We start from the raw sequence: 27,149 nt of genomic DNA, 5'->3' as shown, positions 1-27,149 counted from the left end.
AAGCTTTCAAAATCTCAATCCAATCTCTTATTTGCAATTTTTATATATGTAGGACAGACTCTCCTTGTGCAATAATATTAATATGTTGCTTGTATCATTTTCTCTCAGAGGACCAAAGGAACAGCATCATCAACTCCAGTTTGGAATCTGTCTCATCAAATGCAAACAGCACTCTTAATTCCAGCAGCAGTTTACAGCCCAACATGAACTCCAGTGACCCAGACCTGGATGTGGTAAAACCCACCCGACCCAACTCACTGTAAGTAGGATTTCCACCTGCCTACCACACAAGGACCTCAGTCAGCCGTTCCGTCAGAATTTACTCTCTGATTCTGCCTGACTTTTGGCCATTGTCCCATAAACATAATTTAAACCTCCTCCCTAAACTTGGAGCTTGGCTGATTTATTGTGGATTTTTTTTTAAGCATCATCTTCTCAAAGGGGAGTCACTATTCTTAACATACTGCTTCTTGGCCTTGGTGATCTCTGATTTACCGTTCTGCTGTGATGGCTTTGGTGATGGCTATTGCCTATGTGGCTGCTGGGCATGAAAAGCAATTTATTTTAGTCTCACAAACATCCAGAGAGTACAGTATCTGAGTAGATCAGAAGCCAAGTCTGTTTCATTCATTCATGTTGCCTCAGTTTCCCTGCCCCTGACTATATGGGGAATGTTCAGTGCTATCTCTTCATCTACTTCCATAAATAACCCCCAGTCATGCTTTGTGTCTTCATATTCTCAAATCTTAACATGACTGTAATCTCTCATCAGGGATTATAAGAGAGAAGAACCCTTTATGCTTCATTTTGGGACTGGCTATCCAGTCCCCATTGGAAACTGTTCTGCTAGGGCCAGAAAGTTCTCCCTTGTGGCTTCATTGTACATTGTTTAGCATGCTTCTTCAGACCACTCCATAAATCTTGTCAGGGAAAGCCTTTGCAGAAGGAATGTGAGGCTATGACTAGAGCAGCTGAACTCTCAGCTGTTGAAGAATCAGGAAAAAGAGTTGGCTTCGCCTCTCTCTAGTGAAAATAGCTTGAGGCTCAGCCATAGACATTCTACAGGCAGTTGTTTCACTTGGTGAGACACCAGCATGAGGGTGAGATACTAGGATGTCAGCAATCTTTCTTGCTCCTCTGAATGCTATGATTGCATGATACCACCATGCAGTTCCCTCTCTCGCTCAGATATTTACAGATATGCAAAATGGGTCAAATAATTTTTTCCTAGCTGGACATTAGCTTGTAATCCTAGCTACTCAGGAGGCAGAGGTAAGGAGGATGGCAGTTCAAAGCCAGCCTGGACAATTAGTTCACAAGACCCATCTCAAAAACACCCAACACAAAAAAGGTCTGGCTGAGTGGCTCAAGTGGTAGAATGCCTGCCTAGCAAGTATGGAGCTCTGAGTTCAAGCCCCAGTACTGCCAGAAAATAATCATTTTTTGCCTTCCAAGAAACTAAAGTATATTGAAAGCATTGGAGGAAAATAATGACTCCAAAATGGACTAAAGAGGTACTTAGAATGAAAATATAACTACATTGTAAGATGAAATCTTAAACTGAGCAAATCAGGTCTCTTTTTTAGTTGTTGGCAGCTTTAAATCATGCCTTCATTCAGGAAGTTTAATTTGTGGCCCATTAGTTGGCAGGTAGTATGTTTATTCACCAACAAGTATACCAGTGCCTCAAGAGCTTAGAGTAGTTGAAATTGTCCAGCTTATGGACAATGAGTCTCTTTTGGTTCTCCATAGCTAGACTTGCCTTGTCAGATTTCTCAGGCTCTCCTATACCTACTTTCCTAGGCCTTTAAATCTTAGAAGGAAAGTTTCCTTTTTCCTATTTTTCCCTGTCCATTTGGTTTAAATCTCTGTATCTAGCAGTTAGTTATTTGTTGCTCAGCTTGAGCAAAGTTGAACTTTTAGCCCAGGTTGCTTAACATCCCCAGATTTTAGCCAACCAATACCAACTAGTGGTCTTTAATCTTTGTTTTTAGCAGCTGGTACCTTGGGACCCTGAGTCACCACTGAGTACAGGGCGTACCAACAGGTGTTTAGGTAGCTAAGTAAAAGGGGGATATGTCTTTTAAACAGTCCAGAGGAAGGGCCTTGGAAGGTTTGTTTTAATGGTATCTACAGGTTATTTTGTTTTCATAACATACTGGAGATTGTTCTACCCACTCTGTACATCCAGGGGGCTTTTCTCTACCTATGCATATTTGGTGGGGGAAGGGGAGCTTTTCCAGGGAAGGTATGGTGATACCAAGAATAGTTGTACTTATTTGTCATTGGAGGAAGGTTGGAGATCAGAGTGTAGGTGTGTTTCTAACAAGATTGCTGTCCTCAAGCTGAGTGAGTCTCTGACTGATACCTATGAGTCTTGAGGTCAAAAAAGAATGTTGGTGAACTAGAAGCAGTGCCACTGCCAACATACTACCAGCACTTGCCTCATCCCTAAGTGAGGGCCATGCAAGTGCCCCCAGAAGCTCTGCAGACAGACCTGTCTGCAGACAGGTTCACCAGCCCTTTCCCAAGACCAAGGCATATTCCTAGGTTCCTGCTGCCCTGGTTTTTCCTGCCTGGGGTTTATATGAATAGACCATGAGTGGAAGTTAGGCAGTGGAAGCCACAATACTTCTCTGAGTAAATTAATTCTGAGAAGTCTGTTAGCGTTCTATTCCATGGTAATCAGGCACAGTCACTACCAACCAAAATCTGTTTTATACCTTTTCAGTCCCCCCATCTTCAGTTTGAAGTGTACAGAGGTCCTGGATGGAAACACTTCATGCAGATGGAAACAAAAAAACAAAGACCAATGGGAGATCTTAATTGTTAATTAGGTATAAGGTAGGGAACTGGTCACTAGGAAGCTATCTGTACTTTTTAGTTCGCTCATTCTTTTTCACTATTTTCATAGTGAAGTGCATGATCATCATGGCCATGTAGAAAATCATAATGAAAGAAACTTGTTTATTACTCATGATGCTTTGGTACCATCAAGAATATATTTTGCTGTCTCATTCGTAAGTCTTTCCTAATTCTCCAAGGAGATCCGAGTCTTTCTGTTTGTATGAACATAAAGTTATCAGGCATCAAAATTAGAGTTGCTGATGTTCTATTTATGCCAGGACAAATGCTGCTGTTTTTACATTTTTGGCAAATCCTCAGCTAGAATCCTGGAGTAGCCATCTCTCCTAAAGACCAAAGGACACTTGGTAAGCCAAGACCAAAGTCCAGCTGATCTGAAACTGTCAACAGGTCTTTCTGATCATGTTATGTGCCTAGATCTGTGCTAAGCTACATAGATAAACCAGAAAAGGAGAATTCCTGAGTTTATAGTCTGGCCGAGGAGGAAAGACAGTGGCATAAGGCAGTGCTAAATGGGACTTAGAGCTCCTAAGTGTGTTCAGAGTTCAATATTAGCTGAATATCTATGAGCACATGCTCAGGTTAGAATAGTGGGAAAAGTAGTGGGAAAGCGTGAGGTGGGCATTAGGGAAGATGTAGATGGGTGAAGAGGGAGTAGAGATAATCCGCAATGGATGAACCTATAGACATGTATGTAAGGGAGGAGACCTATAGCTTCCCCCACTACCACTACCAGAAGATAAAAGAAAAAGAACTTGAACCAACTTTAAAATAAGAGGCGTCATATAAAATCCAGATTTCATGCTGGACATTCACATGCAAAAAAAGTGAATTTACATGTAAAAACTTATACGTTTCACCAAAATTAACTCTAAGTGAATCAGGTCTAAAAATGAAACGCAAAATTATAAACTTCTAGAAAACACTATGAGTGAAAACCTAGATGGTGTTGGATATGATGATAGCTTTTTAGATACAACATAAAAAGCATAATCTGGACAAACATTGTTAAATAGGATATGATGGTAATGTTGATTGTCAGCGTGATTAGGGTGTGATTAGGGAGATCAGTAACGCGCATGTCTGGGTTGTTTGAGAGGGCGTTTCCAGAGAGGACTAACTAAAGGAGGGAAGACCCAACCTGAATGTGGGCAGCACCATTCCATAAATTAAGGACCTGAATGGAATAAAAGGGGAAAAAAACAGAAAGCCCCTAATACAGACAGCTTCTCCCTTTGCTTCCTGGTTGCCATAAAGTAAACAATCTCCTCCTCTACAAGCTCGTGCCACCATGGTGTTCAGCCTTACCTCAGGCCCAAAGTAATGGAGCCAGCCCACCTTGGACTGAAACCTCTGAAACAGTGAGCCAAAATAAACTAAAAACTTCTACCTGTGATAGGAATTGCTAAAATAATGAAAAGAAGCCAGGCATGGTGATTCACAACAAGAATCCTAGCTGTTCAGGAGGCAGAGATGAAGGGGATCACAGTTTTTCCCCTGTCAAAATTTTGCAAGATTCTATCTCAACCACTAGCTAGGATAGCTGGGATAAAAGGTGCCCAATCGGCACAGTGGCAGGGGTAAATAGGAGGTCTGCAATCCAGGCCCACCCAGACATAAACACAAGACCATGAGGGGTGGAGGCATGGCTCAAGTGGTAGAATGCCTGCCTAGCAAGTGTGAGGCCGTGAGTTCAAGCTCCAGTACCAACAGAAAGAAAAGGAAAGATACATATCCAAGATGTACAAAGGGTTCTTAAAACTCACCAATACATAAACAACACAATTATAGAGGGGGTGAATTTGATCAAAGTACATTGTATGCCTATATGCAAAATCACAATAAAACCCCTTTATACAATTAATTCTCAATTAAAACATGGGCAAGAAATCTGGACACTTTACCAAAGACATTGAAATAACAAGTAAGCAAATGAAAAAATGTTCCACATCAGCCGTCATAAAGAAATGAAAATTAAAACAAGAGATACCACTACACAACTATTAGAATATCCCAAATCCCAGAACACTTGACACCACCAGATGTTGGGGACGAGCTAGAGTAACAGGAGCTCTCACTTATTGCTGTTGGGAATGCAAAGTGATACAGTTACTTTGGAAGACAATTTGGCAGTTACCTACAAAATTAAACATACTTTTACCATATGATCCAACATTTGTGTTCCTTTGTATTTATCCAAATGAGTTGAAAATTTACGTCCCCACACAAATATCCACATGGGTTTTTTCAGCAGCTTTACTCATAATTTACAAAACTTAGAAGCAATTAAGTTGCCCATCAGTAAATGTGAGTGGATAAACTATGGTATATCCAGACAGTTACTCAGCAATAAAAAGAAATGAACTATCAAGCCATGAAGAAACATGGAGGAACCTTAAGTGCATGTTCCTAAGAGAAATAGTGTACTCTGAAAACACTAATAGAGTGTGATTCCAAAAACTATATGACTTTCTGAAAAATGCAAAACTATGGAATCAGTTAAAAGGTCAGTAGTTGCCAGGCATACAGGAAGAGGGGAGGAAGGATGAGTATTTAGGACAGAGCATTTTTTAGTACCGTATGGTACTATAATAGTGGATACAAGACATTACACAATATCTGGTAAAACCCAGAGAAACAGAGTGAATCCTATTGTAAGCTATAGTTTTTAGTTAATACTAATATATCAATATTGAGTAATATGTTACAACCAATGTATCACTCCAATGCAAGATGTTAGTAACTGGGGAAATTCAGGGGATGGGGAGAAGGAGGTACATGGAAACAATGCATACTAAAAGTGCTCTAAAATAGTCTCTTAGTATATTATTTTAATCTGGATTTCAAACTCCTTTTTAAAAGGTAGAAGATTCAGCTGCATGAAACTCATGTGTTACTTGGTAGGAGGTTACATCCAGTCCTACCATCTCACACCTGTACTGCTTCACTTATTTAGCCATTCTGCCTATAGGTCTTTGGTAGATTAATTGTGGCCCTTAACCTTTGCTGCCTCTCCTCTTAAGAGCTGTAGCCCTTAAATATAGGCTGACCTTCATCTTTGGACCTAATTTAGCCAATAGACTATGGTAGAAGTGACATCATATAACTTCCAAGCCCTGGCCACAGTGCCTTACAGTTTCCTGTCTTATGCTTTTGGAACCCAGCTGCCTTGTACAGAGAAGCCAGGTCTAGCCTCTGTGAGAATGAAACAATGAAAGGCTTTTTGAGAGAAAAGCCCAGGTGTCCCATCCAAGGCCAACACCCTGGCCCCCAGTTAGTCACATGAGTTAGTCTAGGCAAGACGTGCAAAAAATCTGCCCATCCAGCCTACAGTTTTTGATAAATAATGCATCATGGTAGTTTTAAGCTACTGAGTTTTGGGGTGGTTTAATGTGCAACAATAGTTAACCAACACAAGGCTTATGTTTTTGTGACCTCAGAGTCATGGGCTGCTGCCTTGGGATGGAGCTGAGCTGCCTAGGTGAGTCAGAAAGGCACTGTAGCAATAGTGCCAAATGGAGACTATCTTCTCATTTTTCAGAATCTTCTTTGACAGAAAATGCCATATAATGAGATTCTAAGAAATTAAGAAACAAAACAAATCCCTAACTAATAGCTGAGACAAGCAAGAAAGACGGTTCAGACATTGAAATGAAATTGGGACACTCTAGATTTTAATCTTGGCACAAACATAGACTAGCTGATAATACCAATCCTTAGCCCTGAACATGCCAACCCCACTTCCTAGAGTAGAAGTGGAGCTGACCCACCTCCCAGAATGGAAGCGATTCAGTGGGTGCTTCCACAATGATCAGAGAATTGATATAGTGCCAAATCCATTCTGGAAGATAGTGATTTTTTTTTAAAGGTAGGAATCACAAATGCCGAGAGAGAAATCAGGATGACCCAGCAAGGACATTACATACTGCAGAAATTCCTCCAAATTAGAGACCACTGGGATGGAGGTGGAAACAATTATGGTCATGGTGGTGGAACTCCGGCCTCTTGAGTTCTCCTTGCCTATGTGATCTGCTCTAAGGAATAATAAATTGCTCAGTAGCCTCATAAATATAACTAATTTTTCTCATCTTTTCCTCTTAAAACATAACACACACACACACACACACACACACTTCCAAGTTATTTCTGGTGACCTAAAAGATGTGTGCATGCCAAACACTTGGACATTCTGCCAGAGTCAACCATCTTCTCCCATCTTAGTGGCCAGCAAGCAGCATAAGAGCAGGTCCTGGAATCCAAAGGATAAGCAAGATCTGCTGCCAGGTGGAGTGGTTTCTCTGAAGCACTCCTGGCTTTTCTGGGTTTGATTCAACTGCTCTCTGATGAAATTTGGGAAAAACTTGCTTAGACAGATGCCTCTACATTTTTGCTTCTGCTTATTTGGTCCACATTCATTCATCAAACCAGTTGAATACCTTCTGTGGGCAGGTGTTGTTTAGAGTGCTGAAGATGCTGTGATTTAAAAAAATTATGTAGCGTAGCTCAGTGGTAGAGCATGCAAGGGTGCTCAGCATGTGGGAGGCCCTGGGTTCAATCCTTGGCACCAAAAAAATGGTTAGAGTTTCTGCCTTCATGAATTTTATAGTCTAGTAGAGGCAAGAGAAAATCTGTGTCCAGTATATGAGCTGGAGAGAAGTTCTGTAGAGAAAACTAATGCAGAGTGAAGGAAAGTTACCTTAGTTTCCTCTTCCTGTTTCCTCATCGGTAAAATGCGGTGACTGTAGCCCCCCAACAGGTGATATGAAGATTGGGATCATTCTTCCTGCCTCTTTCACGTGTTTAGTACTATGAATGGTAACTTATTAGTATTACTTTGGAATGCTTCCTTCACATATTCTCTTCTCTCTGTGGTATACACTTTTGCTTTGCAGAGAAATGTCCCAGCTGCTCCTCCCATTTTCCCCAAGTAGCTCCCTACCTGGTATCTGAGCTTGTAGTGGTGTGTCAGTCTAGTCTGGAGCTTTCCATGCCATGGAGGACCTGCTCCTGTGGAGGCAGGTGCTGCCCCTCCTTAAGCCAAGACCAGCCAGGGTAGGCATACCTGTTCCTGGAAAATTTGGAAACCTCTGAATCTCACAGGGTACCTGTTGAGCTGTGTGTATAGCTGTTATTTATTGAGACCAAAAGAATCACAAAATGAATAATATACTTTAGACAAGTGATCATTAGTGGCATTTTTTTTTAAGTAATTTTGTCATCCTGATGCTATTATATACCAAGAGTGTTACACCCAAATGGGCAACTCTGATTTTCCTAGAATTGTCTTTGTCACTCTTTGGAATGCAGGCTTTTGAGAGAGGAAGTTTTCCTTCGTAGTTGGATCAGCTTTCTGTGTAGGAGGATCTTCCTGTTAGGGTGAGGTTTCTGCTGCTCACCCACCTGCAAGCAGAAAAGTTCTCTTCAGACTGTCTTGCCTACAAACTTGGGGGATAACTTGAAGGCTTAATCCTTTTCTGCAAGAAGCATTTGACTCTTGTTGTTTGACCTCGAAGTCCCCCCAGGTGATTCCAGCTTCTTTGTTCACTGTTGTTTCTTGGACATGTCCAAAACTCTCTGTCACCTCCGGCTCCTCAGCTACAAAGACTACAGCTACTCTGAGTGACAGGCCATGATCCCTTGATGTGGTTAGAGATTGTTATTGATGTGACCCATTTTCTTTCCTGAGTGGCCTTGGGTTGACTTTTCCCTTTCCCTAAACAAAATCTTGCTGACCAATCGGGATCCCAGCTGGGATTCATTGGGTTGAGGGTGGAGCTTCAACCACCCTCTGATTTCTTTTGGATAAATGTGTTTGATTATCAACAGTTATTCATTTAATAGAAGAACTGCTTGAGGTGGCCCTCATACTTCATGACCCAGCAGAATTTCTTTCCCAAGCACCAGGCCTCTCAGTGGCACTTGGGCCCCTACTGCCTGTCAGTAAAAGGGAGTGGGAGGGGGCCAACAAGCACCACTTTTTTTATTACCTTACTATCCTTTGCTCTTAGACTGCCCCACACCAATGAACAAACTCCAGTGTTAATTTCTTTCAGTACTGAAAGTAGATGGACACTCAGTATTTTTATTTGTTTGATTTTGATGTGACCCAAAAGCATCCGAGATTAAAACCATTGAGATTATAATTATAAAAGGAATTAAAATATCTTAACACTGGATTAACTACTAATAACAAAGTACACTGAAGATGTTTGCACAAAGTCAACATGGTGAGGGTTTTCCCAGAGGAGCCTTGTCAAGCCACCTACCCTATTGTTTCTCTCTTGGGTGGAGCTAACTGGAACTCCACTAATTAGCCTAGAAACTAATTGCAATCTCAAGCCTTCACTGGGGAATAATTTAGTCTCAGGAATTCCTCTGCAGCCTCTGTTAATTTGACTGCCATTCTGGCAAAAAGGAAAACAATTACTGAAGAAAAATCAGTCTGAAATTCGGCATCTTAGTCATTCACTGCATTTGTTCTATTAGGGTATCTTCCAGTGTCTGTCAGCCTCCTTTACAAGGAAGCGGTGTGTTTCTCACCAAGACATTGCTTCTGTGTTCCTTCCAGTATTCTTTACAAATTGAAGACAGCTGGTGATATACTAGCCCTTGGCTATTATCAAAAGTGCTCAGAAAGGGGATAAAATAGCTCATTTAAGTACTGCGCTATTACCTCTTGTTGCCCTGTGTGGGAGAAGCCATGTCTTTAGGAAAAAAGGAGATGGTACTATCTACAGAGAAGTAAAGACATAGATGTCCATCCAAGGGTGATATTTTAGGATCCTAAGAAGAAACATTGCACAATCAAAATAGCATAATTCAAGAAGGGTTTATTTATAAAAAAGGGTTGGTACAGGGGAGTCACACAACATAGTATAGTACACCAGGGCTAGTGGCCGCCAACCAAGTGCCACCCTTAAGCTATAGGAACATTAGTTAAAAATGGTACCAGAACCCAGAAAGAGAAAGTTTGATCGAGTCACCTTAATCTTTGATTAAGGAACAAGAAATGGAGTAAATGACTGAGAACTCTCCTTTTCCTGCTAGTTTGCCAGAGCTCTCCCTTGATAATCCCAATGGGAAGCCAGAGAGTCAAAAGCTGTACTGATGAATTCCATTCTGGTTAGTTCCCAGAGAAGGGGGTGATGGAGAATGTGTCCAGAGAGATGAATAATACTATCCAGCACAATTGTGGTAGAAACAGTAGGAATGTCCAGCAATAAAGGACTACTTAGTACATTGTAGATTAGAATACTAGCAGCAGGAGAATGAGGTGGTAGTCCTCTGTGTGCTGGTTCACAGCAACCTGCAGAGGTTAAGGGAGGAAAGAGGTGTGGAACAATGTGCAGCTCTGACTCAAAAGCCAACCTACACATCAGCATCACCTGGGAAGCCTAAAAAATACTAACACCTAACCTCTGTCCTGGGGCTTCTGCTAATTGACCTAGGGTGGGGTCTGAGTCTGGGTGTTTTAAGTTTCCCAAGTGATTTTCATACACAACTCGATTTGAAATCCACTTGTGTACGTTATATAACACTACTTACATAAGAATTCAGGGGTATAGACACGACAAGTATGTTGACATGTCTGAAATATTTTGGGGAAGATGCAGGGAAATGAATCTGTGTGCCTGACTCTGAAGGAGGCACTTGGGCTGAGGGCCTATGGTGGAAAGAACACCGCCCTTTCATTTTAACACTACCTTTTTGTGGGGTGGGATTGTTATTATTATTTTTTACATATGCTGCTTTGTTCACCTTCAGAAACCCAATTAAAAAGAGACTTGCTTATCACCATTCATTCATTCTCTTTAAGCTCTGGAGTATGTCTTTGTGAGAAAGGCTTCTATGTGTGTTGGGCGGGTGGTACTGAGTGTTGAACTCAGGGCCTCACAACTGCTAGGCAGGCACTCTACCTCTTGAGCCACTCTGCCAGCCCTTTTAATATTAGCTAATTTTGATATAGGGTCTTGCTTTATGCCCAGGCAGTCTGGACCACACTCCTGTTTGTGCTTCCCCACATAGCTAGGAAATGTCAGGTGTATGCCACGACTCCCAGGCATTGGTTGAGATGGGGTCTTGTGAACTTTTTGCCTGGGAATGGCCATGAACAGCATTCTTCCTGATCTCTACCTCCCAAGTAGCTAGTAAAGAAAGGATTCTTTTATTTTAACATTTGAATTTTAATATATCCTCAATAGCTAGAGATCTGAATGACATGTAGTTTGAGAAATAAGACCTATAGCAAGAGGGTGTTCCTAAAGGGGTGTTATTAATGAAATTAAGCCCACTTGAATCATTCTTTCAATGGCTGTATGATTCCTCCTTTCAAAGCTGGCCGTCCAGGGCTCCAGGTCAGTTTAGTAAGTATTAGCTCTTGGCACAACAGAAAAAAATCTATCATAGAGATAAACTGAGCTCTCTCTCAGGGAGCTAAGTGGAGTAGATCCATTTAGGCCCCTTCCTCTGAATTATTTCAGATTTCATACTAAAATTGGGAAGCCCTAACTTCGGAAACCAGAAAAAAATTGAGCAATGAGCATCCAGTCATGAACTCCTTCCACCACTTCCAATCAGCATTGTGAAATTTAAGTAGTTCAATTATCTTGAGCTATATATAGTTCTTTCACTTGATCTTCATCTGTTATTCTCCATCTGCTATCTACCCAATATTCTTTAAAAGCTCTATTTTAAAGCAGAGTATATAATGGAAAAGCCTTCACTCCTGACCTTTGTGGAGATCCACTGGAGTTACTCAATAATCAGCAGTTGCCCTGGTAATCTCAGACTCACTGCTGAAATCACCTGCATTCATCACCACCCCCTACCTTTAAGAGAGTAAGATCACCTGCTTTGTGCTAATGAAAAGAGGACCATTTAGTAATTTTTCAGTCCTTTCAGCTTCTGTTACAAGAGTAGAAGTGATATTGTTTGTGATTGTTCTCTAAAAAGAGGGTTTAGTTTTGTTTTTTCATGATTAAGGCAGTGAGGTACAATAGAAATCATCCTAGGTTTTGAGCAAATTGAAAAGCCCTGCTCATGCTATTTTGTTCCGCACTGAACTCACAACTTTAGAAAATTTAAGTAGATAGAACTTTCAGACTAGAATTTAAGGATCGCAATATCAGGAATAGAATAGGGTGAAATTGGCAAGTTTGTCATGTCAGAAATCCTTGGCAAAGATAATTCAAGGTCACTAACTCTTGCACTTTGACTTGAAGAATACTCCTTGAAAGTTGACCCATCCAAAGCTGAAGCACAGGAGACCTCTTCATCTCTTCTCTTCAAATGAGTTTGCTATCTTCCACTCCATCTCAAGGAAGCCTGAATCATCCTATAGCATCCATACACTGGACCTATGTCATAGACCTCATCATCAGAGCTCCATGAGACTTTCTGCTTCCTCTAGAAAAGAAACAGTCCCCACCCCCAAACACACACACACACACACACACACACACACACACACACATCTTCTTTCCCATTCTTCTCTTGACCCTTTGTGTGAAAATGGAATTAGAGGAAATAAGTCCTTAGTCATCCTGTGGCAGTGCTTACAATGTTCACTTGTCACAGTGAAAAATGGGCAAGAGATCAGGAATCAAGAAGTGGAATCATGGGAATCCTGGACAACTAATCCAGTAGAGACAAGGTCCACATGTTAGTGACTGACATGGCCAACATAATCATCCCAGACAGCAGTTAAACCCTGCACTATCCGAAGAGAAGTCAGCAAGCATTTAATGTCTAGCAAACAAACACCTGCCAGTTTCTCTTGCTCTCTCTCTCCCCCTCTTAAGTCCCCATAGAACACAAACTTATTTTTGTCTTATGTTTCCCTTTGGAGAATGGCACCACCAATTGAGTATTTGCTGCTGTAGCCTAACTGCACTCACTGTCCAGAACCAAAATCCAGAGTCAGCACCTGGATCCAGGCCTGACAGTCCCAGTGGTTTAGCAAACATATACTGAAAACCTACTGCTGAAGTCACTATTCTAGGCTCTAGGAAAGATACTCAAATCTCTTATTGCCCAGATTGGGGTCGGGGTGGAGGATCATATCTACTTACATGGCAGGGCACTGCTGCCAATGCAAGACTTTAGCAAGTGAGTGGCCTCTTTATTTACTCAAAAATATTTAATGTTGAATGAAGTTTCTTTGCAACTGTAAATTGTGTAGGCAGGGTTTCCAGTAACCTCCCAACTTCATCTTCTACATATGTTTTTAAGTTTATACTTTCCATATCTGCCTTGGTCCAGCTTACTGTAAGTTGGGGAGGAAAAGGAGATCTAGTTTTATGACTCTACTTTTTTATGCCGTTCACCAAGAGGCTCCTACTCTCAGACTCTAACAATTGTCAAGCACTGAACTTAGAAAAGATTAGGCAACATCACAAATATCTTTTTTCCCACAAGGATCTCTAATGGCTCCAATGTTTTAGATACCCAAAAACTTAAGATTTTGGATTGTAAGAATGATGTAGAGAGAATGAAAATATCAAGGGACTGAAAAGCTGGAATCAGATCATTTGAATATGTTGCATTTTTAAGTCCCTCCACCAAGAGACAGTTTCATTAGGACATATTCATATATTTGTACCTTTTTTTCTTTCCCAGTAAACAGTTTGGTACTATTTGTAGTGGTAAAATACATATAAATTGCCCGTGTAAAACCTTACACCAAATGTCATGTTAAATTGAAATTTAAATCATACTTGTAAGATTGTTTTCTGACCTTATATGGGAACGTTTTGAAAATCAGTAGCTCTTTAAGCTGAATCAGTGTAGCCAAGAAAAAAATAAGTGAGGAGAGACTCTGCCTTGCCATGGGTTGGGGGAAATTTTGCTAGTAAGTTTTCATCTGATGCTCAAATCTCTATATGGGGTGTTCCTTGTCACAGGAAATTCTAAATTAAGTTCCCTCTTCCTTACAAGTCAGTTATTAAGTTCTGTCTTAAATTTCAGCATGAATTAACTAGATCTTGTGCCCACAAGTAAGCAGCCTGATTTAGCATATTAAAGAAACTCTTCTTGCTCTATTTTTCTTTGCATACCTACCTGATTTTTCTAGGCTCTTCTTCCAACTTCTGGAAATGTAAGCTCCTAAAGTTTATTCTTTTCATTTGTATACCAGTTCCATTGGTAACATGAAGGGAAGCTTAATAAAACCAGAGCTTAGTTGATACTTGGAAAACAGCTGGCTCTAAACTGAAGCATAGAGGGTTCAGTTAAGCTGTAACATGAATGCTGCTGTTGAAACCGTCCAAGGCAACTTTCTACCTTATGACTCGTTCTTGGTTTACCTTTTACAAGCAAGTTCATAGTGCAACCCACTGAAGCTGGCCCAGCTCACTAAGAATTAGATCTGTATGTGCAAAAATGCTCAGGGAAACCTAAGAACCTCATCTACAATCTGAATATGTAATCAGCATGTTGGGCCCCAGAACAGGAGAGTTAGTGTGATTTTCGGCAGAACCCTGTTTGTATGCTGCCAGAGCCTTCTGCTCATCTTTACTCTGGATTCATGTAGAAATACAAGATTTACTGTAAATAAGAAAAAAAAAAAACATGTCTACTCAGTTGAGCTGACCTGTGTGTTTTGCCACCTATGAAGACAGTCCCTTCTCTGGAAAGGAAATGATCCTTCTAAGATTTCTTTCCTATGCGTCATCATGGGACTGGCCTGGCTCCATGCTGCAGTTGTGAAGCTGGATTGTGTATCTGTGCAAAGCTGGGAGTGGGGTCAGGACCCCTAAGGGCTATAGTCTGGTTTTGCTGAGTAGAATGTATGGGTTGAGATTTTTGGTGATATGGTGAAAGTGGAAGAGAGGTCAGGTGTTGTCAGTGAGGGAGGAACTTGGGGACAAAAGAAATACCTTAGAAAGTTTTGTGGAATTTCTCTGATGTGGTATGCGGTATGCATTTTCTTCCATGTTGTCTATGAAGTCTTCAGTAAAAATTGGATCCTCATTACTGAGTTTTTCACAGTATTAAGAGCTTGGGCTCTGGGGACAGACATATTTGAGTTCCTATCCTAACTCTACTATTAATTAGTTGTTTTACAGTGAGCAAGTTACTTCATCTCTATGAACTACATCTGTTCAATAGGACTGATAATATTATCTGCAATAATCAGAATCAGAATTGTTGTAAGGATTAAATGATACAGCTCATGGAAATCACTTAACATGGCTTCTAGCACATAAGTGCTCAGTAAAGGTAATCTGCCATAATTATGGTCATTATTGCTTCTCTAACAATAAATGAGATTTACAATGTCTTTAAAGGTTGAACTGAGGTGTTCGTCATGGGCATGGGGTGAGAAGGGAGGCCTCTCTCCAGGATCCAGTCACATCTGAGGTAAAAAAAATAACACCTCCGCCTCCTCTACAATGTGTCTGGACCAATCCAAGTTGTACACCTAGCAGTGAGCACAAAAGTTCTCTTAGTTTCCTGAGAGTCACAATTCCATCAGGTCTAGGGAAGTGGAGTTTTGACTCCACATTCAGCTACTTGGTATGTTGGGCCTCTTGATATCCAACTGCTTGATGCTCCCACCTGGTTTATCTTTCCACCATTCTGTGCATGCATTTTCTCTCCTTCATGGCTCTGCCTCTTCATAGCTTTCGATTGCCAGGACCCCTTCCAGCCACAGTGCTATCCCATAGAGTCTCTTTCCATTGAATTTCACTTGCAGCTTCTGGTGAATCTTCTGCTTCCCAGCCCTGTTTCCTGAGAAAAAATCTGATTGGCTGAATTCAACTTTCTGCTGAGTGAGCTGAGGGAGGCGAGTCTACAGTTGAATCACATATTGCCAAAGGGGGATGGATGACTAAACCTTTCAGTGGGAACTGAGGGTAGAGCACATGCAGGTTGCCACATCCAAGCTATTCCTATTTTTGCACAGAATTATAACAAACTTGTTTCCTGTTTTTCTGTCATCCAGTATTTTGGAAGTACCACTTGTGCAAGAGATAGTTATGTTCACAGGGCAGAAAGTTAACTTCTACTGAGGTAAGGCACAAAATAACTTTTTAAGAAGTTGTAATAACTGGAATAATACAGACACCCAGATAAAGAACAAGCAGCAGCGGATAGTGGGAGCAACACAAGGAAAAAGACTTTTTGTGCCCCTTTTTTCTTAATCTAGTTCAAGGAGTTTCAGGCTTCTGTGACCAGAGTGTTCCTATGACTGAGCTTTTTTTCTTTCCCCCAGTGCTCAAAGTCAAATCCAGGGTCTGACACATGCTAGAGAAGCACTCTACCACTGAGATATACCTCCAACTCAGAGAGTTAACTTTTATTCTTTCAGTCACGCAAAAGGTTTCGCCGACTGCCTTCTATAATGTAAGCACATCAAGAGCATACTTCATTTTATTATGCGTCATGTTACTGAGCTTGGCAAGTAGTGGGGTTTTTTTTACAAATTGAAAATTTGTGGCAGCCCTGCATTGAGCAAGTCTATGGACTCTGCTTTTCCAGCCGCTCAGATGATCATTAGCATTTTTAACAATAATGTATTTTTAAATCAAGGTATGTACATTGTTTTTATACATAATGCTGTTGCAAACTTAACAGGCTATCAGATAGCATAAACATAACTTTTATATGGAATGGGAAACTAAATTGTTCATATGACTTGCTTTACTGCAATATTCCCTGTATTACAGGGGTCTGGAACCAAACCCGTAGTATCTCTGAAGTATGCCTGTACATTAAAGAAGAATTAAATGGGAGAGAATACCCTTAATGATGACAGATGACAAATATAAAATAAGATTTAAAGTTCTGAATGCTACAGATAGGAGAAGTGACTTTGAGCAAGGATGGTTAAAGAAGGCTTTGTGATCAAGTGGTCACTTAATGTTGCAACTTAAAAGATGGGTTAGATCTAGACAGGAGTGGAACAATGGTGAAAGGCTGAGAGGCAAGAATATATAGGGCATGCACAGGGAGCTGTTCATAGTTAACTGTAAACATATGCTTTTCATCTATACTATTATAGCTGTTTTGTTTCTTGTGTCAGTATGATTTTTACTTCTTTAGACACTAAAGCTGGGGAAGTCTAGTAATGCTGTCTTCCCATTCCAGAATTTCATGCTAGCTGAATCCCCATGGAACATCATCTACCAATTTATCTTGTATAATTGATTTGCCTGAGATGTTCCCTATTTTCATCACAGTTTTGCTTCACCATCAAATAGGCCTCACCATCTGGAACTTCTTTATTTTTTTTTTAAAAGCCCTTATTTTCTTTCACAAAAGTCTTGTTTCCATTTGTAAGTGTCACACAGGGTCCTGTGACACTCTGCTTCATCCTCTTTACTTTGAGTTTTATATAGTAAAAACCAGCCATAGGGTTTGAAAATAAACTATACAACTCTTCTCTCTGTTACTCCCCCAAATGAAACACCTCAGATACCTGCAGCTCTCAGCAAGGGCTGTTTTCCTTGGAGTCAGGCTCTATCTCTAGGAGCTCTGAGCTCCAAGAGGTTAGAGCAGCTCAGAGACATTGGGATATGCCAAATTCATAGTGAGATTAACATGGAGAGAGTATAAATAGCAGTCACATAGCCTTACAGAAAAGCCCTATTTATTTTTACTCCTTAGATAGAGTTGCTATGTTTAGCCTTCAGTATCAGTGCTGTACCTGCAAAAGTGCACTTGCAGTTTATTTTCATTTGGATTGGTAACACCCATTCTCTTTCTCAAACTGTAAATGAATTATGGAAAGTGCATTCCAGACATTCAGCTATGGCCAACATGTAGCCACAAAGCACCATGTAGTACTGAAGCTACTTCCTAGGCCTTTGCATTGCGAATGTTTGCATTCTCTCAATTCAGGGACTTTCTGGACCCTAAAAACCTTAGCTATTGCTGTCCTCACATGATTCTGGAAATTGAGTATTAGTATAAATGTCCCTAATATGACATCTTTTAAATGTACAGATAGTTGTTATATACTAGACCCTTTTTGTTAGCTTGAGCAAATTTGCCAATCAGGGTTCTTGGTTGCAAGTAACTGAAAACTAGCTCAATTAATATACTCAAGAAACCCAGAAATGTCTGTATTCAGGCATGGCTGGATTCAAGGGCTCAGATGTTGCCCTTGGTACTCAACTTTTGCCATCACTTAGTTCAGCTTTCCTCTGGGTTTACTTTCTGCTTAGATGAGTTCTGTCCTTTTGTTTGGAAGATAGTCACCACCAGCTGGGCTATAAAAGTCTAAGTCCAACAGAGGGGAAAGAGCCTCTTATTCCACAGTTTGAACAACTATCTGGACCTATTCTTTGTGGCTTACCCTCATCCCTGGCCAGTCTCTAGCCAGAAGTGTGTGATGCTCTGTTTGGCTAGGCCTAAATCACCTGTTCATTCTTGACTTGGGCAGGAGAGAGACATGCCAAGTTTTGGACAGTGAGAATGAGGAAGGGGTAGGTCTCAGAGGAGAGAGCCTGACACCACAGGTGTCCACTGCTGTGGGCCTTTCTGACAAGCACTTAGTAAAGGATTTGGTGACTCTATACTCCAGGGTACAGATTTGTACTGGCCCCCCCCCCATCCAGTAGTTCCTTGTATGTTCTTTGATAATATCCCTTTTTTAATGTAAATTGTTGTTGTATAATTTATTTTATTCCTAGTTTACTGACTGGCTCCTTCAAGAATAATGTATGTTGCAGTTTTTAAAAAAATGAAGACAATGTCATTTTCTTACTTAGTACTGGATACAGTTGATTCATTTAAAAGAAACAATTTCTGGAAAAAAGTTTTCATTATCAGTGCTTATTACAGATCATTAGAGAATACATGGCAAACACCAATGTACTGAGATGGCCTCCATTATTTTTAATGACAGTATTGTGAGGAATCATTCTAATCATCTTAGAATTTGATTAACCAGAGGAAAAGGAATCTGACAAGGACTGATCCTTGCTTTTCTGTGAGAGAACAGTGGATCTTCTGGCTTTGCATCTCTGAGAGCCCCTGAGACACAGGCAGCCAGGTGGTGGCATCTTCTGGTAGCCTGCCAGAAACAACAGGACACCAAAAGCCAGCTCCAACTTGTGGTGATGTCCAAAACCTTTGAGTGTGAATAAGAACTGTTTCTTCTGCCAGGATCACATTGAGTAGTTGGAAAATTCCACCTTAGTTTGATTCTCCAGTGCCTGGTTCATATCCCTGAGAACAAATTTTACTTTCAGAGGTTGAAATCAAGTCTCTATAGAGAGAATGATGATGGTGATCAACTTACATGAATTAAGCACTAATATGCCTGGCACTTTCTATGTACTTATTTACTGAACATATCCTATGAGGTATTGTTACTATCCCCATTTTGCACATAAAGGAATAGGCATTGAGACATTACCTGTTGTGAGGGATTTGAAACTAGACAGTCTGGGCCATCTGAATCCAGTGTTGCCTACCTCCAGCTACTTTGCCTGATTGCTTCCATGGGCAATGGTTGAGTCATGGAAGCCACTAAACTTAGGCATAGCAGGAAAGAGACTGAAGCAGCCCAGGCACATTCTCTCTCTTTCTAACCCTCCATTCTCTGCTGTCACTCAAATTCAGATACTGAGGGAGTTTGAGGAAGTAATAAGAACATAAGAGAATAGGGAACAATAAATAAGAACCTAAGGAAAGAGGCCAGCCAGCCAGAGTTTAGGAGAAAAAGAGGAGAGGAGAGCAGGAAATAGCTGGAATAAACTGAAAAGGGCAGAGAATATAAAGGAGGAAAGTGGGGGCATTCCAGGGAGGAAGAAGAGCAGAGTAGGTGTTTATTGACAATCTCCTGTTGTCAAGCACTATCCTAGAGGTTTTATATACATTATCTAATCTTCCTTACAGCCTAGTGAGGTAAACAACCACCATCAATAGTCCCATTTTGCTGATGGAGAAACTGGGTTTTAGAAAGATAAAGTGCCTTGCCCAAGATCATGGAGCTGGAGGCAGCAGAACCAGAATTTGAGCCAAGGTCAAAGTCCCCCATGGCCTTGAGGAGTATTCCCTCATTTCTTGCCAGGTTTGTGGCATCAGATGCCCACATATCTTGAGATCTTGGCATTTGACAGGTACACAGACACTATGCTGATACAGCTCTTCCTGTGCAGGGAGGCAGTGCCAGCTTCTCTCACAAGGAGGTGAAACTTTCTGAACACTTCAAGCATGTTGGCAGAGGAGCTCACCATCCCTGTTGCACTATTACCCCCAAGTCTCAGGTGGGCAGCATTTGCTCATATTCATTAGATCCCTCTTACATTTGCCCATTTCTGTCCCAAGGGGAAAAAAGTAAACTTTCCCCCAAAAACTGGCCATCTGCTTGTCACTACGCTTCCAAACTGAAGAGGCAGCAGCAGGATCTTTGCAAGCCCAGCATTTATCTCTTGCATAGGCACCATCCAGGATCTATTAATTGCATTTCCAGTTTATATTAGGTCTGTGATTTGGGAGTTGAACTTCCTCTTCAGATTTTTCCCCTTTCCTTCCTCTTTAGTTCTTGGAATCCAGGTATAAGCTCCCACCTCAGGGCTAGACTGATTTCAGTACTCTTATTAAATGATGGCTTTACAACATTTGTGTTGTATCCGTTTCAAACCCTGTGCTGGAAACTATCATATGTATACTCATCTTCACTTGCCAACTAAAACTTGGGCAGCATTTTCAAGATTTTCAAGACTTTACTAAGTACAGACATTTGTTAGTTATTTCAAGTCTTTGTGTGCTGACAAGTTCTTTTTGTGTATGTTTGTGTTTAGAAAATAATTTGGTGACGTGCTGTTCCCTTAGCATCCTTGATAACCAAATAAAATCCAGGAATGTGAAGCTTGTTACTCTTTAAAATATATATACAATATCCTCTTGGTTCAGTTTTGGATGATCATATGTATCTAAGAATCTGTCCATTTCTTTAAGATTTTAGAATTTATTTGAATATAGGTTCTCAAAGTAGTCTCTGATGATTTCCTGGACTTCCATGGTGTTTGTTGTTATCTCCCCTTTTTTGCATTTCTGATTCTACTAATTTGGGTTTTTTCTCTCCTCATTTTAGTCAGGTTTGCCAGTAGTCTGTCGATCTTGTTTATTTTTTTCAAAGAACCAACTTTTTGTTTCATTAATTCTTTGTATGGTTTTTTTGGTTTCTATTTCACTGATTTCAGCTCTTATTTTTATTATTTCTCTCCTTCTTACTTGTTTTGGGATTTGCTTGTTCTTGTTTTTCTAGGAGTTTGAGATGTATCATTAGGTCATTGATTTGGGATCTTTCAGTCTTTTTAATATATGCACTCATGGCTATAAACTTTCCTCTGAGGACTGCCTTAGCTGTGTCCCATAGGTTCTGGTAGGTTGTGTTTTCATTTTCATTGACTTCCAGGAACTTTTTAATTTCCTTTTTTATTTCATCAATGACCCATTGTTTATTAAGCAATGAGTTATTCAGTTTCCAACTGTTTGCATGTTTTTTGTCTTTACTTTTGTTGTTGAGTTCTAGTTTTATTGCATTGTGATCAGATAGAATGCATGGTATAATTTCTATTTTCTTATATTTGCTGAGGCTTGCTTTTTGCCCTAGGATATGATCTATTTTGGAGAAGGTTCCATGGGCTGCTGAGAAGAATGTATATTGTGTAGAAGTTGGATGAAATGTTTTGTAGACATCAATTAGGTCCATTTGATCTATTGTATATTTTAGATCTAGGACTTCTTTATTGATTTTTTGTTTGGATGACCTATCTATTGATGATAATGGGGTGTTAAAGTCTCCTGTTACCACTGTGTATATCCCTAAGAGTGGTATTGCTGGATCATATGGTAGATCAATGTTTAGAGTTTTAAGTAACTTCCAAATTTTTTTCCAGAGTGGTTGTATTAGTTTACATTCCCACCAACAGTGTAAGAGGGTTCCTTCCCCTCCACACCCGCATCCTCGCCAACACCTGTTGGTAGTGGTGTTGCTAATGATGGCTATTCTAACAGGGGTGAGGTAGAATCTTAGTGTGGTTTTAATTTGCATTTCCTTTATTGCTAGGGATGGTGAGCATTTTATCATGTGTTTTTTGGCCATTTCAATTTCTTCTTTTGAGAAAGCTCTGTTTAGTTCACTTGCCCATTTCTTTATTGGTCCATTAATTTCGGGAGAATTTATCTGGTTATCAGTCCTTTGTCTGATGTGTAGCTGGCAAATATTTTCTCCCAGTCTGTGGGTGGTCTCTTCAGTTTAGAGACCATTTTTTTTGTTGAGCAGAGGCTTTTTAGTTTTATGAGGTCCCATTTATCTATGCTATCTCTTAGTTGCTGTGCTGCTGGGGTTCCATTGAGAAAGTTCTTACCTATACCTACTAACTCCAGAGTATTTCCTACTCTTTCCTGTACCAACTTTAGAGTTTGGGGTCTGATATTAAGGTCCTTGATCCATTTTGAGTTAATATTGGTATAGGGTGATATACATGGATCTAATTTCAGTTTTTTGCAGACTGCTAACCAGTTTTCCCAGCAGTTTTTGTTGAAGAGGCTGTCTTTTCTCCATCGTGTATTTTTAGCGCCTTTGTCAAAGACAAGTTGATTATAGTTGTGTGGCTTTATATCTGGGTCCTCTATTCTGTTCCACTGGTGTTCATGTCTGTTTTTGTGCCAGTACCATGCTGTTTTTATTGTTACTGCTTTGTAATATAGTTTGAAGTCGGGTATCGTGATACCGCCAGCATTGTTCTTTTGACTGAGTATTGCCTTGGCTATTTGTGGCCTCTTGTGTTTCCATATAAATTTCACAGTAGATTTTTCAATCTCTTTAATGAATGTCATTGGAATTTTAATGGGAATTGCATTAAACATGTAGATTACTTTTGGGAGTATACCCAAAAGAATGTGACACAGGTTACTCCAGAGGCACCTGCACACCCATGTTTATTGCAGCACTATTCACAATAGCCAAGTTATGAAAACAGCCAAGATGTCCCACTACTGACGAATGGATTAAGAAAATGTGTTATTTATACACAATGGAAATTTATGCAGCCATGAAGAAGAACAAAATGTTAGCATTCGTTGGTAAATGGATGGAATTGGAGAACATCATTCTGAGTGAGGTTAGCCTGGCCCAAAAGACCAAAAATCATATGTTCTCCCTCATATGTGGACATTAGATCAAGGGCACACACAAGAAGGGTATTGGACTTTGATCACATTATAAAGCGAGAGCACACAAGGAAGGTACGAGGATAGGTAAGACACATAAAAAACTAGATAGCATTTGTTGCCCTCAACGTAGAGAAACTAAAGCCGATACTTTAAAGCAAGCAACTGAGGCCAGTAGGAGAAGGGGACCAGGAACTAGAGAAAAGGTTAGTTCAAGAAGAATTAACTTAGAAGGTAACACACATGCACAGGAAATCAATGCAAGTCAACTCCCTGTATAGCTATCCTTATCTCAACTAGCAAAACCCTTGGTCCTTCCTATTATTGCTTATACTTTCTCTTCAACAAAATTAAAGATAAGGGCAAAATAGTTTCTGCCAGGTAGCAAGGAGGTAGTGGGGGGAGAGGGAGGGAGTGGGGCGGGTTAGGGAAGTGGTGGGGGAAGGGGGGAGAACATATGCACATATGAATAAAATAAAAAATTTTTTTTAAATTAAAAAAAAAAACAAAACAAAAAGTATATACAAAATTGACTAAAATTAGAATAAAAAGTAATAGCAGATTATCATAGGCTGAGAGAAGAAGAGAGTAATTCATCATGAATCTGTACCAAGCCACCTAGCAGCCATGGCAAACAAGGGGAAACAATATTATGGGATGTATTCAGTTGTCTAGTCAAAGAAAGTGTAACAGTTCATCCAGAGTTCCAAGCTATTGATTTGTCACATGAAGTCTGATATTAATGGTTTTCAAATAGCACAATAGACAGAATCTTCAATTAGTAGTTTCATACAAACCATAAATGAGGTTCCACATACATGGTAATCTCACCACATTCACAGCTTTATTATGTGCAGTTCTGACAAAGCAGAGTCAAAAATAAATAAATAAATTAAAAATCAAAAGAAATTTCATAAATAAAAGTATTTAATTCTCATGCATGCATTATGCAATTCAGTTGATGCAGAGAAGCACTCAGTCAGTCCCATGTTATCATCAGTTGTGTTTAAATCCTGTGCGACCTGCTGAGTGCTTTCTTACTCTTAAATTTTATGAAAATATGCTTCCCCAGAAACAAATGGTGCACAAAAAGCAAGGTCAGTGTGAACGTGCTCAATTTAAGTGACAAAGTGAAAATTTAAGATTTGTTGCAAGGGAGCATGTCTTTAACAGAAGTTGGATGACATTGTGGGGAAAAAAATGAATCAAGCATCCACAGGCTTGGATCCTGAGCATCCTGAGCACTTGTGGTTTTTCTTCAGTAGTGGTCTCCTTGGAACTGTATACCAGTGTATAAGGTCTATTGTACAGATCTTTTTCTTATTGATTCTGATGTAACCTGGAATGTAATGGTCAGCTAGAGTATTGAAAAGTCCTCTTTACTGTGGTGCCTAAAGAATGCATTTGGTTTTCTGGTGGTCTAGATGGTTGTAAGTGATGGGTGGAAGGCAGTGTCCCTCTTAGAGAAAGTCTCTCCCTAGTTGCCCAGCCATGCTTTTGACAGGAGCTACATGACTAGTAATTTAAAGTTTGTTGAAGTATAAATTGTTGGTTGGGAGAAGATGCAGAGGCATTGATCCTATTTTATTGAGGAAATTGGCCTGGAATCCTTATTTCCAGACTCATTTGAATTTACCAAACAGTAACCAAGTACCTACAGCATGCCAGCACAGACCTGTGAGTATAGCATTCAGTGCGCAGGAAGACCTGCACCAGGGCCCTTTGGAGAAATGTGATAGTGCTCTAAGGGAGGCAAGCTCAAGTGCACTGGGGCCCAGAGGAAGGACACTGAGCCTTGCTCTCTGGACTGCATCTTGAGGCATGACTATAAAGGTGCCCATGTGAAGCTGGGGGACAATGCAGGCAAGGATAAGTACTCAGTCACTAACAAGGAGACAAAATAATATGCCCTAAAGAATTACATCACTCTACAGGGTATGTACAAAACACGGGTGCAGAAAGAGCAGAGAAAGAAACTGATACAGTAGCTGTTTATAGCACTAGATTAATATAAAATATTGCAAAGAAAAATTCTTGTTGTCCTAAACAAGTTGAAGGGTATTCATATATTTATAGATATATACCTGTATCCCATGGTTGTGAATTATCCATTGCAAGAAGATTTTAAAAATCTGTGGTTTACAACCAGGCAACCCTGTAGCAATATAGGATTACCTAGGATCGTAAGTAATTGGAACCCTCATTCAAATACTTGCTGATAAACTGCATCTGAGCTTCTAAACAAATGAACAGTAAAGTCCTACATTGAATTCCTAAGCTTCATACCTGTCAGGAACTGATAAGTACGCATGGGCAGGTTCTTTGATATGTGTCCAAGTCCATTATCAGAGATAAGCAAGCTTAAGTGCAAACCTGCGATTCCGCTGCATTTCAAACATGATAGGGAGCTACAGGAATGATGCCAGAGAGAACCTGTGTGCTCAGAATACATCTGTTGCTCTAGCTCTTCAGATTTCCCCTTTCCTACAGAGAAAAGGAGCCCAAAAGTTCTGTTTTCTTTTTAAGGCTGTTTAGGTGACATAAGGCCACCTCTTTCTTTTTTGGTGTTCCACAGGTGGTTTAAGTGTGGCATTATTTTAACCTGTAAAAATTCACGTATCAATTCAGGATCCCACTTGCACCTTGGCAGAATTCATAAACAGGTAAAAGGATTAGCAAGCATCCTGAAAGTCAGCTGTGAGCAAGCACAAGCCAAAGGCTATGTAGAAGGACACCTGCAGAGCAAGGACTGTGGCACTCTGGTGACATGAAGGAAAAGGTTGACATTGTCTTGTCATGGTGAAAGGATATCTGCCATGCCTCCACTTAGCACTTTTCTTTTTCATTTTCAGAAATGTTTTAGAAAAAGTTGGTCATGGCTTTTTTAAAAAATACACATTTTTGGTGTTTACTGGAAAAGACAGAAAAAAATGAAATACTTCTTCTATAAAGAATAATAAAAAGTGAAATATAAGATAATATTACTAATAAACAGCACATCTCTGTTAGTAGAAAACTCAGTACTCAGTCTAGAAGTTTTATACTGTTGTATATATGAGTATTGTTTTATTTTATAATTTTTCAAAAGCAGGCTTGGATTTCATTATGATTCATGTTTTAGGTTTGAGAGAGAACAGGTGAAAGATTTTTCACTAACTCTGACCTTTTCCCTTCCTTCTTTAAGTTCCTCATCTGTAATATGGCATGTGACAATGAAACAGAATTGCCTTTATGACCCGGAAGCAGGGTGGGGGAGTGGCCCAAACAATGTATACACACATGAGTAAATGTAAAAACAATAAAATAAAAAATAAAGAAAACAATTATCTTTTGCTTTAAAAAAAATAAGAATTGTCTTTATGAGATTTATGCCTTTTCTGCTAAGTTAGCAATTGGCCAAGCATTTACTTATCCCTTAAGAAAATGAAAAGTCACGTTACCTGTATAGTGAGATGTCTGCTACTGAGGAGACTGTGGATAAGAGTCCCACCAGCTACATCTAGTTTTATATTTATTACCAGAAGCTCACTTCTTTGATGGTAGTAATTAATCCAGTGGAATTAGGGTTGGGTGTGGTGGCTTACATCTGTAATCTCAGCTACTCAGGAGGTAAAGACAGAAGGATCATGGTTCTAGGCCAGCCCAGAAAAATGTTAGTGAGACTCTATCTCAAAAACCAGCCTGGCATGCATGTGGTCTGAGCTACTTGGGAGGCAGAGGTAGGAGTATGAAAACTTGAGGCCAGCCTGGTGCAAAGTTAGCTCATGACCCTATTTGAAAAACAAACTGAAAGCAAAGAAACTGGGGGCATGGCTCAACAGGTAAAGAGCTTCAAGCTCTCGGCCTGCGTTCAATTACCACTGCTGCCAAAAGATCCAACAGGACTTTACTTTGAGAGTAAATTTCACATGGAAAATTATTCCAGCCTTGGCAGATGAGCCCTTTATGTGGGACAGTGACTTCCAAATGCCATATTGTGAATGTTTCCGAGAGTTCTTGTGACCCTCACCCAGAATATCACCTCTGTGTTCATATGCATTACAGTAGAAGTCCTTTTACCACTAAATATAAAGAGCCAGTCCAAAAATGAGAAATTAATTTAGCTTAGCCCTAGGGTAGCTTAGAGAAAGCTTTTAAATTTTAATGTTAAA

The 27,149-nt window shown here is 40.1% G+C and overlaps 1 protein-coding gene across 9 annotated transcripts in view; it reads left to right on the top strand.

Annotated features, from left to right (window-relative positions):
• Arhgap26 (Rho GTPase activating protein 26) overlaps nt 1-27,149 on the top strand; it is a 416,522-nt gene that overhangs the window by 343,578 nt on the left and 45,795 nt on the right. For 8 of the 9 annotated variants that reach the window (XM_074076754.1, XM_074076748.1, XM_074076752.1 and 5 more), the window contains one exon: nt 109-259. In XM_074076754.1, the coding sequence (XP_073932855.1) occupies nt 109-259 (151 nt within the window). Of the gene's footprint in view, nt 1-108; nt 260-27,149 lie in introns of those variants that run through there. The other variant, XM_074076757.1, reaches the window with a different exon arrangement.

Source organism: Castor canadensis, chromosome 6 (assembly GCF_047511655.1).
Source record: "Castor canadensis chromosome 6, mCasCan1.hap1v2, whole genome shotgun sequence".
NCBI lineage: Eukaryota > Metazoa > Chordata > Mammalia > Rodentia > Castoridae > Castor > Castor canadensis.
Note: the sequence above shows the minus strand (reverse complement) of the source record. Positions and strands in the feature narration are given on the sequence as shown.